The following is a 14,865-nucleotide window of genomic DNA, read 5'->3' as shown; positions in this document are numbered from 1 at the left end:
GTTCAAAGATTTGGTGGCAAGTATAGGATTGCATGCAAAGTAAAATTTCAATTTCTGGCATCTTTATCAGCAGTCAGTTAATTTTGAATTTTTGAGGGTATGGAAATTGTGGAAATCTCATTTTTCTTTTGTTTGAGGGTGAGGTCACTCACTGTGTTTGATACATAAGGCTCTCTGAGCTTAGAAATGCCTTGAAACTTAGGAATGAATTTGCATACAGTATTGGGCTACGTTGGGCAAATAAATTATGATCTTTCGTAGCACATTATAATGATTACTGACCTTTTTCCATCAAGGATCGTGAAGCAGGGTATAAACTTATTTCTTGATGTTGTTGCAGGTCTCGGAGGAACATGCGTGAATGTGGGTTGCATACCTAAAAAACTGATGCACCAAGCAGCTTTGTTAGGACAAGCCGTGCAAGACTCTCGAAACTACGGTTGGAAGATCGAGGAGACAGGTATGGTGGGAGAGGCTGCTTGTGTTTTTGAGGGGTGCGAGCTGTGGTCTGGGGACGCAGCATCCATTTTTACAAGACTAGAGGATAATCTGGTGGTTTTTATTGTTTATGTTTTTTATGTATAAAATTACTGCAATTACTTTGCGTCACGTAGCTGCACAGAACGGATACTGTACTTAGAGTGTCTTTCTGTAATGGAAAACCAGAATTTTTTCAGGGGTGCCTGGGTGGCTCAGTCGGTTAAGTGTCCGACTTCGGCTCCGGTTATGATCTCGCAGTTCGTGAGTTCGAGCCCTGTGTCGGGCTCCGTGCTGACAGCTCAGAGCGTGGAGCCTGCTTTGGATTCCGTGTCTCTCTCTCTCTGCCCTGCTTATGCTCTGTCTCTGTCTCTGAAAAATGAATAGACTTTAAAAAAAAAAAAAAAAGAAAACCAGAATTTTTTCAGGTAAATACGTTTTGTATTATTCCTATTTTGTTTTAAACTAATCTCCTACACCCAGCATGGGACTTGAACTCACGACCTTGAGATCAGTAGTCATTTGTTCTATCAACTGAGCCAGCCAGATGCCCCTCAAGTAAATTCTTATAATTACATAGAGTTTCATAAGGGAGTGCAAATTTATTTGCTTTCCTTTGAAGTTGTTTTGTTTTTCTCTGTCCAAAGAAATCAGTTTATGAGCACTATTTTTGGGGTGGAGGGACTCTGTTTGTTGAGAAAGCATTGGTTAGTCTTTGGATAAAATATTTAGAGTACCCTAGCAACCCAAGAGGACTTGAAGAGGAATTTGTTGCCTTTAGAAAGTAGGTTGTATTATTTGGTAGAAGAATAAAATGAGGTTGGCACAGCTTCATAGTTAATTAATGACATAGGTCACCGTGTCCTTGAAGAGGGAAACTCTAACCTTATCTAATATCAGTTTCGAGATCTACAGGGTATGGCACATTTGCTAGGGTAAATTATTCTATAACTTTTTCTGAGTTTTAATTAATAGTTTATTAAATATTAAAAAAACAAGGCACAAATACATGCTTTGAAAAATTTTGCTCCTACTCAAATTAGTCATGCTTCCTTTGTTTGATGTGTTTACTTCCTGTTTAAAATCAACAGCACTTTTTTTTTCAAGTCTGGAATCTTAGAAGATCAGTTACTTTAAAAGTTTTCTTACGTTGGGGTCATATCTCTTTCCCAGATCCTTACAAGGCTGTTCTCTGTCCGTGACCTTTGGGGCCTCAGGCAGCCTCATGTCCATTTCTCTTTCCAACAAAAAGGGTAGTTGAGCTGATTCCTTTGACCTATGGAATATGAATCTAACACATAATGTAGCCGTAGTCCACCGCTATTCCCACCTCTACCCCGCCCCCCCCCCCCCCCCCAAGTTACTATTTACTCCCATGTCTGAATGTCTCCCCACTGAGTCTGCCATTAGTACACTCTTTCCTTTCGGGAAGCCTACTTTTGTTTTTCTTTTTAAATCAAAAAAATTTTTTTTACAAACCCTTGTGTCGAGGGCTGATGTTCGCTAGATCACAGTGAGGGAGCTGCTCTGCTACGTATGAAGCCCGGACCCAGAAGCAGGTCGTTTACGAATGGTTTGGCACCAGGTTCCCCACAAACGCGTGTTACGTGACGGGCAAGGGGGACGAGCCTGCTTTTAATGTACCTGGTTCATAAGAGGGTCTCCCTTCAGTTAATTTATTAGACGTCTTAATAGACATTTTAGAAATTTTAGAAATTCTGCTGATAAAGTCATATAATCTTATTGTCGAGCATCCACTATTTGCAGGTGAGTCTGTGCTGGGGAAATTCAGATGAATAATACAAATTCTGTTAGCATGCAGATTCTGTTAATCACTCATGCACTAACGTCATCGCTGTACAGACCGAGTACCCTGGGAGCCCAGAGGTAGGATGGGTAATGTGATTGAAGTGGTGTCACGTACTCTTTCCTTCACCCTAGCCTTCCTGACAGCGTTAAAGGTGGGTTATTGTCGTAGGTAGACCTGGGCACAACTGGTGACTTTGCCATTTACTGCCTGTGATGAGGATTGGATACAGTAGGGTGGTAAAATAGTTGCCACTCAGCAGACATTAGTTTCTGTCCTTTCCTCTGGACTTGCTGCTTTTAATTCTTCCGTTCAGAGTTTCAATAAATTAGAGTAGACCCTGGCAAGCACTTGGCAAGCACTTGGTTCTTTGGTTACTGGTTTGTAGGAAAACCTTTACAGATACCAAAGGAAGTTGTATATTTGAACGAAGTTAGTTTCCTCTTAAAGAGGACATGTAACAGGAATATTAATCTGAAAAAGTCTAGAATTTGTTGGAAAAAGTAAGTTTGTTCCGAGCAAATTTTGATTGACGCAGCTTTATAATTTCCATGTACTGTCATCTACGTAGTGAATGCAATCTGTCCCTTAAATCTAGGTAAAAACAGTGCCGGGGAGCTATACGACTCAGCCACACAATTTTTATTCATTCACACAGGGGTCTAGTACTCAAATTGGTATATTGTACTAATTGATGTTAGCTTTAAACTGTCAACTCTTAAGAAAAATGAAGTCATTAAAACAGAATTCTTAATTTAAAAATGTAGGAAGTATATATAGCGGGTGGGTCTTTAGAATCTTAAAAAGATAAGAGTTAAGTACAAGCCTCCGCTGAATGTGGATTTTTGTTAACAGGGCCAAGTGAGTTCATTCTAATAAATTCAGTAACCAGGTGGATGGTGAAATAGAACTTGGTGAATTGGTGGATCTTTCCAGCAAAAGAATATCTCTGTAGCTGTCATGTAACAATAAGGACTGGCTATGCTTATTTATGTTGAATTTATTTCTAAGTTACATAATAAAGAACTAATAAATGTTTAGCCACTGAAGTAATAAAGAGTCACTAGTAGCATGGTCCAGATCTATACACTAAAACCAGTATAAGCTCCCTGAATTTCATGGGGTTTGAAAAGTTGGACCAGATCAAAGTTGTTTTATTTGTCTCTCTTTAAAGAAATTATTTATTCAGCTACGTTAACAGTGTTACTTTTGTGTTTCTTCCCCCTTTCCAGGTTTTACCATTAGAAATACATACTTTTCTGTTTTTAATGCCTTACTCCTCTTGTATTTGTTAGCAGCAGCAATCCCAAGGTGTTTGATGAGAGCTGTGCCCTGTGTTTAAATCCCTTTACTCTTGGTAAATGGAAACCTAGCGGTTTGTTTATTCTGTTATCTTCAATTTTCTCATTAAGCTTGGGACCTCTGAAGCTTGCTGTGGCCTAGCAGAAAGAACCAGAGCTGGGCTTGGTGGGAGAGGCCTTCTGTGCCTGCCAGAGTCTACCACTGAGGCAGCAGTAAATTACCTCCCTCCTTTGAAAATGGTTGTGATGAGGAATATAGTGGATTTTTTTTTTCAGTATATGAAATCTGTTGTCAAAATGATTTCCATACAACACCCAGTGCTCATCCCAAAAGGTGCCCTCCTCAATACCCATCACCCACCCTCCCCCCCCCCCCCCATCAACCCTCAGTTTGTTCTCAGTTTTTAAGAGTCTCTTATGCTTTGGCTCTCTCCCACTCTAACCTCTTTTTTTTTTTCCTTCCCCTTCCCCATGGGTTTCTGTTAAGTTTCTCAGGATCCACATAAGAGTGAAACCATATGGTATCTGTCTTTCTCTGTATGGCTTATTTCACTTAGTGTCACACTCTCCAGTTCCATCCACGTTGCTACAAAAGGCCATATTTCATTCTTTCTCATTGCCACGTAGTATTCCATTGTGTATATAAACCACAATTTCTTTATCCATTCATCAGTTGATGGCCATTTAGGCTCTTTCCATAATTTGGCTATTGTTGAGAGTGCTGCTATAAACATTGGGGTACAAGTGACCCTATGCCTCAGCACTCCTGTATCCCTTGGGTAAATTCCTAGCAGTGCTATTGCTGGGTCACAGGGTAGGTCTATTTTTAATTTTCTGAGGAACCTCCACACTGCTTTCCAGAGCGGCTGCACCAATTTGCATTCCCACCAACAGTGCAAGAGGGTTCCCGTTTCTCCACATCCTCGCCAGCATCTATAGTCTCCTGATTTGTTCATTTTGGCGACTCGGAATATAGTGGATTTAAACAAACATTACTTTATGTCATTAGATCTTAGAGTGAGAAAGAAACTTGGAGGTGTATTTTTCAAATGGGAACCCCCTAGAGGCTGCTGATCCCTGTTCCCACAGATGAAGTATGAAGGCTTATTTTACATTTTTTGAATAGAAACCTATCTAATCTCACGTCCTTGACCAAAGAACAGCGCTCTAGTTGTCTGGGAGGGTTGTCTTCTCTGACGCTGCAGATAGCTCCAGGCATGGTGGAGGAGGAAAGGGACCTGGACCAGGCAGCATAGCTGAATCTGCCTGGGACAGGGGTAGGGGGAGTAACACATCCAGGACTCAGTGTGATCTGCCCTTTTCCTAAAGCTCTGAACTGAGAACGTACAGAGAAAGCCTCAGGCCTTTAAACAAACAAAGAAACAAACAAAAAACCTGGAGCCCAGTCATGTAAACTGGATGAATTGGTCCTTTCTGGAAGATTTCTTTGCTTTATATATTTTAGATTTATCAATTTGAGTTCCCTGTGCTCAAGAATTAAATCTGCTTTTCAAACACTAAGTATTTGAGGATCCTATTATCATTACAAAGAAAGCAAGATCATTGCAGAGTTACTATTCTGTTCCATTCCTAGTGGAGAAACCGGAAGTGAACCCTATCATCTTTTTTCTGGTGTTGCTAGGTGGAGGCCAGATGGGCAGGTGGGCAGCGTCCCCCACTCCCGTCGCCCCGCACCTAGTCCTCTTAGTACTGCAGTCACAGTGGCTTCTGCAGTCACTGTCCTTTTAAGTTGAATTGATCTCCCAAAGTCTAACATTTTACGGTTCTGTGAAACGAACATCGATGATCTGTTCTCTAGGAGGCCACAAACCAATTTTCGTGCTGTCATTCCCGATTCCAGACGCTGGCCATTGTGTCTCGTAGACTTGGTTCACCACCTCCTATGTGGTCAAGCTACTTAACCCTGAATCTAAGATTGAGACTCCTCATTTCCATGACAGTCTTTCAGTATATGTTGGTTTTCTTTTCCTTCCTTCTAAACCACAGCTTTCCTAGAATCTGTCTTCATCCTACCACCAGAGTATATTTTCTATGTATCCTATTTTTTTCCTTGTTATTCATGAGGTATTAATTAGTAAATGATTGATTTTTATGCATTGAAGTTCAGTATATTTGTGCCTGACTCAAACGATTCATTTTATAATAGAATTTAAAAATCGTCCTCTCTTTGGTGAGGGAGGGATTTGGGGGGGCAGTGAGACAGACTCTCAAAATTCTCTGTCGATATCAAGGGTCAGCAAACTTGTTTTATAAAGGGCCAGACAGTAAATATTTTAGGTTTCATGGGACCTACTGATGTGTCACAACTACTCAGCTCTGTCATCATAGCACAAAAGAAGCCTTAGACAACGTGTAAATAAACGATCATTGGTGTATTTTAGTAAAACTGCTTATAAAAAGGGTGATGGGCTGCATTTGACTGTGGGGCCTTAATTTGCCTTTGTTTACCAGCCTCTGGTTTAGACATTGTTACCAGTTTAGTGACTGCAGACTACATCAAGATCCCTTGGGGATTGTTACAGGGTATAGAATCCTCCAGGCTTCACCATTACCCCAGCAATCAGTATTTACAATCAAAGTAATATTCCCGTTCATTTCTACAGAAGTAAAAAGGATTATGCATGGTTATTTTAGTTATTATGCGTGGTTATTTTAAGAATTTCCAGGAAGCCCGACATTATGTAATTGTATGGTAGTTTTCTAAAAAAGGAAAGAATATTTGAGCTTGAAAAGGATGTTTATGTGTTTGAAATGAAGGACCCTGCTGTTTCAGACAAAAAGGTCTGCCCTTTGTAATCCACGCGAACAGTTCCTGAGAAGTGATCTTTGCCAGGCGATCGAAAAGCTAAAAACATTTTGTGTTATTTTCTTGTGCAGTTAAACATGACTGGGATAAGATGACAGAAGCTGTACAGAATTACATCGGCTCCCTGAACTGGGGCTACCGGGTCGCTCTGCGGGAGAGAAAAGTGACCTATGAGAATGCATATGGCCAGTTTGTAGGTCCTCATAGGATTAAGGTAATTGTGTGACACCCTGAGGAGCTAATGTTTGTCTGTCTTAAACTTTTGTGAGGGGTAGGGGAGGAAAAGAGAAAGTGATTGTCTCGATAAAAGTAAAAGCCACTGTGACCCAAACTGTCCAGTTTGATGATTTTGCAGACACATCTTCTTATGGGCCTTTTCCGTGTGGTTGTAGCAGTGTAAGAATACTGGATTTGGGGCCAGATTACCTGGATCTGAGTCTTGGCCCTGCCACTTATTAGCCTTATGATTTTGAGTAAGTCCGTTAATTTCTTAGAGCCTTAGTATGTATTACCAAATTTTTTTTTTTTAATTTTTTTTTTTCAACGTTTTTTATTTATTTTTGGGACAGAGAGAGACAGAGCATGAACGGGGGAGGGGCAGAGAGAGAGGGAGACACAGAATCGGAAACAGGCTCCAGGCTCCGAGCCATCAGCCCAGAGCCTGACGCGGGGCTCGAACTCACGGACCGCGAGATCGTGACCTGGCTGAAGTCGGACGCTTAACCGACTGCGCCCCCCAGGCGCCCCCGTATTACCAAATTTTTACGAGGATCAAATTGGCTAATGTGGCGAATGGCCTCTGTTCACTATAACTACAATTTTAATGAACACTAGCTTATTAAAAGTTGGCACTTGGTTTCTTTGTAGGCAACAAATAACAAAGGCAAAGAAAAAATTTATACAGCAGAGAAATTTCTCATTGCTACTGGCGAGAGGCCACGGTATCTGGGCATCCCTGGTGACAAAGAGTTCTGCATCAGCAGGTGAGGGGGCACCGGAGGGAGAAAAGGAGGCACCCGTTGTTGAGTTCTACTTTTCAGTTTTTTTCTTCAAACCCATTTAGTCCATTTCCTAGAACTTCCGAGGGTTTTTTTTTTTTTTTAATTTCTGTGTTTCTGCCCAAAGGGACAGGGGCCTGGGAAAAAGAGAAGGGAAAAAATTCTTTTATGCAAGAGAACATTTAAAAAATTCAAAGCTATAAACATGGGTCTTTCTTACCACCCACTTAACATCACTGTTAACATATAAATACATACTTATATTGAAAGTTCTGTTTGAAATTTATACATGTGTGGGCATGTTTTGTAAACGTGTTAACATACTATGGTTGACAAATGTGTCCTCTTGGATGCTTTCTGCTGAGGAGTTTCTGCTCATGTTACACATTATTTCTTCTCAGGCCCTTTTTCGGGAAGGGTATGTGATTTTTTTTCCTTGGCACCTCATACAGGGGCAGCTCAGATGGCGACTGTTGTCTTCTCCGTCTTGGATGGGTTTCCTTCTCATATTTAAAAAAAACTCATTTCCTAAAAATGCTTTTGTGATCCCTCTCACGTCTCGTGTATTCTTTACTTGGCTAAAAGATTTTGTCAGCTTTTACTCTTTATAGTTGGTTTTTATATGACAAAACGGTTATGTTGGAAGTTTTCCCCTACTCCTCTCTTGCTGATTCGTGTTCTAGATAGATCTTCCACCTCGGAGACTGTGTTTGGCTATGGGCAGCTTGAGCTGCTCCCAGAGCAACTGAGTGGCAAGAAAGGAACTGGGTCTAAGCCCTCGTAAACAGTTTTCATAGATTATGTATGTAGCCAATTGAATGTTTTTAGTTTTTAAAAGTGTATTCTTAAGAAAGCAAAAATATTTACTTTGATTCAGTCATTACTCACATAGGAACATTTTCAATTTCTTTCTTTTCTTCCCCACCCCCCCACCTTTTTTTTTTTTTTTTTAATTTCTTTTCAGTGATGATCTTTTCTCCTTACCTTACTGCCCGGGTAAGACCCTGGTGGTTGGAGCATCGTATGTCGCCTTGGAATGTGCTGGATTTCTTGCTGGCATCGGTTTAGATGTCACTGTTATGGTACGATCCATCCTCCTGAGAGGATTTGACCAGGACATGGCCAACAAAATTGGCGAACATATGGAAGAACATGGTGTCAAGTTTATAAAACAGTTCATACCAATAAAAGTAAGTGGAGTTGCTGGTAGGTTTGTTGGTTTCATACTCCTGTTTAGGCAGGAGAGAGAGGGTTGGGGTAGGTGATGGAAGCGTTCCTTCTGCGGTCTAAACCATCGGGAGTGCTGCGGTTTCTCAGCTGTGATGTCGGTATATGAACTTGTACCCACTGCCACCTGAAGAGCTTTGTTCTTCTCTGCAGCTCAGTAATTTCTTTATTCTCCTCTCACCCTTCTTACTTTTAGTTCTCTTCTGTTTAATGTTTCCCTTCATACATTCCTTCACTTTATAATCTTTGGTCTGTTATCCTTTGTTTCTTTGTACACACCAGTGATTGAAATAAGAGTTCAAGACCCTGCTGATTTTGAAATGTTCTTCATGAGAAACTTGTCCTTGTGTACCATGTAGTCAACAGATACACTGTATTATTCTGGCTTCTCTGAAAATGATTATCTAAATTTGTTACATGGGCTCCCTTTTTTTTTTTTTTTTTTTTTTTTTTTTTCCTGCTTATTTAGTCTCCTTTTGAAAAGGTGGAAAAATATGCCAAGTTACACTGGGAATTGTTAACACCATCACAAATATTTTGATACATAAAAGTGACAAAATCAATCACTTCTCATGTCTCTAATAGATGAGTTTCCTTTAGTGCAGGTAAGGATGAGACTGTTGTGTTAAAGTTAAGGAATTCTGGCTGTCATTTGCTCAGCGGGTTAACTTAGGCCCTTTGGGTGACCGTGTTAAGAATCGCTTCATGTTGATAAGAGTTCGAGCGTTGGGATGAGAATGACCTACTTTCGATACTGTCCTGCCATTTTCTTGCTGTATGTCTTTGGGGAAATTATTTAACCTCTCTGAGCTTCAGTTTCTTCCATAAAATTAGGATAATAACAGCAGCTATCTCAGAGTTCTTGTGAAGATTGCATTAGCTGACACTTAGGAAGTAATTAGAACAGTACCTGGCAGAGAGTAAGTCTAATACTGTTGTGAGGGGGAAGCAGCACAGGTCCTGGAAGTTATCGCTCCTTGATTCCTGGAGGTGTCTTTTAGGGAGTAGAAGTACATGTGATCCATTTGCCTTAGGGCTGTGGTTAGAAAACAGCAGCTGTACGTACAAGTTGTGCCATGGAAAAGTAACATCTGCTTCCGTGATGTCTATTTTTAATTCCAACATGCAGCGGCAACATGCAGTGTTACATTAGTTTCAGGTGTACGATACAGTGAGTCAACACTTCCACCCTTTACTCACTGCTCATGAGAAGTGTGGTCTGTGTTTTTGTTTTGTTTTGTTTTGAGAGAGAGAGAGAGAGAGCATGCAAGCAGGGGAGAGGGTCAGAGGGGGAAAGAGAGAATCTTAAGCAGGCCCCGCACTCCGCATGGAACCCGGCTTGGGGCTCGATCCCTTGACCCTGGCATCATGACCTGAGCTGAAGTCAAGAGTTGGACTATTCATCGACAGAGCCACTTAAGTATTCTGAGAAGTGTGATCTTAATCCCCATCACCTATCTCACCCACCCCCCACCCACCTCCCCTCTGGTAACCATCTGTTGGTTTTCTGTAGTTAAGAGTCTGTTTCTTGGTTCATCTGGTTTGTTTGTTTTTTAATTTTTTTTTTTTTAATGTTTATTTTTGAGAGAGAGAGAGAGAGACAGAGTGTGAGCAGGGCAGGGGCAGAGAGAGAGGGAAACACAGAATCTGAAGCAGGCTTCAGGCTCCGAGCTGTCAGCACAGAGCCCGATGCGGGGCTCAAACTCACGGACCGTGAGATCATGACCTGCGCCGAAGTTGGATGCTTAACCAACTGAGCCACCCAGGTGCCCCATGGTTCATCTGTTTTTTTTCTTTTGTTCATTTGTTTTGTTTCTTAAATTCCATATAGGAGTGAAATCATGTGGTATTCGTCTTTCTCTGACTGGCTTATTTCGCTTAGCATCCGTGTTGTTGCAAATAGCAAGATTTCATTCTTTTTTGTGGCCGAGTAGTCATTTTTTATATAAACCACATCTTTATTCATCTACCGATAGACACTTGGGTTGCTTCTGTAATTTGGCTGTTGTAAATAATGCTGCGATAAGCATAGGGGTGCGTATATCCTTTCGCATTAGTGTTTTTGTATTCTTTGGGTAAATACCTGGTAGTGCGATTACTGCATCACATATGGTAGTTCTATTTTTTTCTTTAGCTTTTTTTGTTGTTGTTGTTGTTTTAAAGAGCGAGAGAAAGTGCAAACAGAGGAGGGGCAGAGAGAGAGAAAGGGAGAGAATCTTAAGCAGGCTTCACTGGCAGCACAGAGCCCAAGGCGAGGCTTGGTCCCACGACCCTGTGACCATGACCTGAACTGAAATCAAGAGCCGGACGCTTAACTGACTGAGCCACCCAGGTGCCCCAGTGGTTCTGTTTTTAATTTTTAAGGATCCTCCAGAATGGCTGCACCAGTTTCTATTCCTGCCAATAATGCATGAGGGTTCCTGTTTCCCTACCTCCTTGCCACCGCATGTTTATGTTTTTTGATTTTAGCCATTCTGACAGGTGTAAGATGATATCTGATTGTGGTTTTGATTTGCATTTCCCTGAGTGATGTTGACCATCTTTCCCTGTGTCTGTTGGCCATGTGGATGTCTTTGGAGAAATGTCTGTTCATGTTTTCTGTCCATTTTTTAATTGGATTTTTTTTTTTTTTTGGTATTGAGTTGTACAAATTCTTTATTTTTTTAATAAGTTCAGTATATATTTTGGATACTAACCCTGTATTAGATATGTCATTTGCAAATATCTTCCCCCATTCAGTAGGTTGTCTTTTAGTCCTGTTGATTGTTTTCCTTTGCTGTCTGTGCAAAAGGTTTTTATTTTGATAAAGTCCCAATAGTTTATTTTTATTTTTGTTTCCCTTGCTTTAGGAGACATATCTTAGAAAGATATTGCTGTGGCTATGTCATAGAAAGTCTGTATTGTCTTCTAGGATTTTTATGGTTTCAGTTCTCTCATTTAGATCCTTAATCCATCTTGAGTTTATTTTTGTGTATAGTATAAGAAAGTGGTTCAGTTTCTTTTCTTTTCTTTTCTTTTTTTTTTTTTGCACGTAGCTGTCCAGTTTTCCCAACATCATTTGTTGAAGAGACTTTTTCCCATTGCATATTCTTGCCTCCTTTGTTCAAGATGAATTGACCATTCCTCTATAATGTCTTAACATTGGGAGAGTTGTGGGCCCTTTTGAGAATCTCATAGACTATCCCCTAGTGAAATAAACCTGTGTCTGTGCACATTAACATTTTACCTGGGTTACCAAGGTGTCTCTGGTCTCCTTGGGTCACGGTGAACACATGCTGTGTTCTTCAGTGACCTGATAGAAGCGGCCTTTGGCAGGGAGGAAGGCGAGAGCACATTGTGTGATGTGCACAGAGATTGTGGGGAATAAAGTCGTCCTAAATGCAGAAATTGTTGTAGACATAGGAAAAGCCTAACTGGAACACAAAAGTGAGTGAGGCAGGAAGGAATTAGAGGTGAGATGAGGCCCTTATCATTTTTAGGTAAATCTGAGCTAATGCAGGTAATCTGACTAATGCAGCTCTTCTCCAAAGATTAGATTATAGCTTAACTACGAAAGACATTTTCAGTATGTTCAGATGGGCTTAACTAGGTAAGAAGGAAGGAATTTGAGAAGGAAACTTTTGCTACTTATTAATGGTGAAAGTAAAATGACCTTTGACATTTTCCCATGCAGAGTGGTTGCATTTAAAAGGTAGAATAGAAATTGCAGGTGACTTTTATGAGTTTCTCCCAGTAAATATTTTACAGGAACCCATGATTTGCTGCCAGTGCAGAGACCAAGGTTAACTGCAGGCTTGCAGAAGCCTCTAGGTGATAAGGGTTTTCATTTGTTGCAACGCAGTCTGAAGGTTATTGTTGACATCCAGGAGTGGTGAGCTGGTATGTTTAATCGCATCTGGCATAGTGCACGTTCCGGGACTTGCTTGTTCTTCCCTACATCTTGAACAACGAAGACCACCCCTCGTCCTTGTAAACGTACCTCCTTGCTCACTATGCTTTTTAGGGCTTTCTGGCTGTTTACCTGTATCATGTTTGATCTACTCCAGTGTCTGTTCTTTGTTGACAAAGCTGAACGTCTGTAGCCAGAAGACAATCTCTGAATTTGAGCCGTAGTGGCTCTCCAGGGGATTAAGGGCTCTGGGTGAGTTACGAGATAGGAGCCTGGGAAGAGCGACGTCATTAGCTGTGTTTTAGGGATCGTAGTGTGCTTTCTCTGGCTTTTTCCTTTCCCACTTTTTTCTCTTTGAATTTTATTCTGTTTGGGAACTATTGGAAAGAAAGCCCCTCTAGCAAACATTAAGCAGCAAGAAAAAGGGGGATAAAATAGAAAAATCTCTTAATGTCCTAATGATGTTATGGTGAGGGGGTGGGACATGAAAGACCTCTCACGCCAGATTTTGTGTTTTCACTTTGGGTCAGCCTGATAGGAGGGAGTTGATACATGTCTTTATTGTGGAGTAAAACTTTGTCACTTTTATAGGTTGAACAAATTGAAGCAGGGACACCAGGCCGACTCAGGGTGGTAGCCCAGTCCACCAGTGGTGGTGAAACCATTGAAGGAGAGTATAATACGGTAAGGAATGGACCCAGGTTAGCCCTTTATTAGAAAGCAAATAATGTGCTTATTGGCTATTTGGATATTTGCTGGGTACATGTAATGGCTGCTTTCTATTTTCAAAACCTGATTATGTTCCTATTCTAAGACATCTATATTTCTTGTGATATTGTAATTTGTTTTGGGATAGGGATGGCTTCAAATTTTCTTCCATGTAACTTAAAAATATCATTTGTCAAATAGCTATAAAAAGACATCCTTTTTAAATGAAGTAGAACTTCTCTGTCCTTCAAAATTTTATCTTCATAGCTCACTACTTTAAAAAAGAAAAACAAAACTTAAGGGGTGCCTGGGTGGCTCAGTCAGTTAAGCTTCCAGCTTCGGCTCAGGTCATGATCTCACCGTTGGTGAGTTCTAGCCCCGCATTGGGCTCTGTGTTGACAACTTAGAGCCTGGAGCCTGCTTCGGATTCTGTGTCTTCCTCTCTCTCTGCCCCTCCCCTGCTTGCACTCTGTCCCTCTCTCTCAAAAATAAACCTTTAGAAAAAAAAAAAAATATTAAAAAAAAAACTTAATTCAGTCATAGGCTATGTTGTCTTTGTCTCTGAACTTCACTAGATTTATAAAGGAATTGCTAACTTTTTTTCTTAATCAATGGATGAGGATTTCTGCTATATCCTGTTCAAGGGTTTTTTTTGTTTGTTTGTTTTAATTTGCTTAAACTCTTGCTTTTTTTTTTTAAGTTTATTTATTTTGAGAGAGAAAGAGTGTGGGGGGGGGCGGGGCAAAGAGAGAGAATCCCAAGCAGGTTCCGCACTGTCCATTGATAGTGCAGAGCCCAGTTCAGGGCTCAGACCCACAAACTGAGATCGTGACCTGAGCTGGAACCAAGAGTCAGACACTTAACTGGCTGTGCCACCTGGGTGCCCCATAAACTCTTACGTTATTTTCTTAATGAAATATTTCTTTACAGGTCTGGAAAGTGAAATCGGAGTAGCTTAATGGTTAAGTAACTTACGTGAAGTCTTTTTAATCATACTCACCTGGTATATTAATACTTTTTCAGGTATTGCTGGCAATAGGAAGAGACGCTTGCACAAGAAAACTTGGCTTAGAAACTGTGGGGGTAAAGATAAATGACAAGTAAGAAAACAATTTTATTGTGTCTTACTGAATATTATTTCAGTTGTTGATAATACTGATTAATAGTGGAGTTTTAGATTGTTAGAGTTAGGGGCGCCTGGGTGGCGCAGTCGGTTAAGCATCCGACTTCAGCCAGGTCACGATCTCGCTGTCCGTGAGTTCGAGCCCCGCGTCAGGCTCTGGGCTGATGGCTCGGAGCCTGGAGCCTGTTTCCGATTCTGTGTCTCCCTCTCTCTCTGCCCCTCCCCCGTTCATGCTCTGTCTCTCTCTGTCTCAAAAATAAATAAAAAATGTTGAAAAAAAAAAAATTAAAAAAAAAAAAAATAGATCGTTAGAGTTAGTTTTTATCATAGTTGGAGATTTCCCTTTTTAAGCCTAGAGATCTCTTCCTTCAGTGCCGCTCACGTTGGTATTTTCTGTTTGTTTTATTTTGTTTTTTCCTTTTCAAAATCTAAGTGGAAGATAGGGCGGCTTGCAGTTTGTTTCTTTAATGTACAGCGTATAGAATAAAAGAGTCTAACCCCCCAGTTA

At 40.7% G+C, this 14,865-nt stretch overlaps 1 protein-coding gene across 2 annotated transcripts in view; it reads left to right on the top strand.

The window, feature by feature from the left end:
• Positions 1-14,865, top strand: part of TXNRD1 (thioredoxin reductase 1) — a 71,144-nt gene that overhangs the window by 25,900 nt on the left and 30,379 nt on the right. For both annotated transcript variants that reach the window (XM_019446641.2, XM_053895957.1), the window contains 6 exons: positions 341-460; positions 6,484-6,626; positions 7,280-7,395; positions 8,375-8,600; positions 13,118-13,210; positions 14,258-14,334. In XM_019446641.2, coding sequence (XP_019302186.1) covers positions 341-460; positions 6,484-6,626; positions 7,280-7,395; positions 8,375-8,600; positions 13,118-13,210; positions 14,258-14,334 — 775 coding nt within the window. The remainder of the gene's footprint in view (positions 1-340; positions 461-6,483; positions 6,627-7,279; positions 7,396-8,374; positions 8,601-13,117; positions 13,211-14,257; positions 14,335-14,865) is intronic.

This window comes from Panthera pardus, unplaced genomic scaffold (genome assembly GCF_024362965.1).
Source record: "Panthera pardus isolate Hobbes unplaced genomic scaffold, ASM2436296v1 HiC_scaffold_6, whole genome shotgun sequence".
Classification (NCBI taxonomy): Eukaryota; Metazoa; Chordata; class Mammalia; order Carnivora; family Felidae; genus Panthera; species Panthera pardus.
The sequence above is the reverse complement of the archived record's forward strand: the minus strand, read 5'-3'. Positions and strand labels throughout refer to the sequence as shown.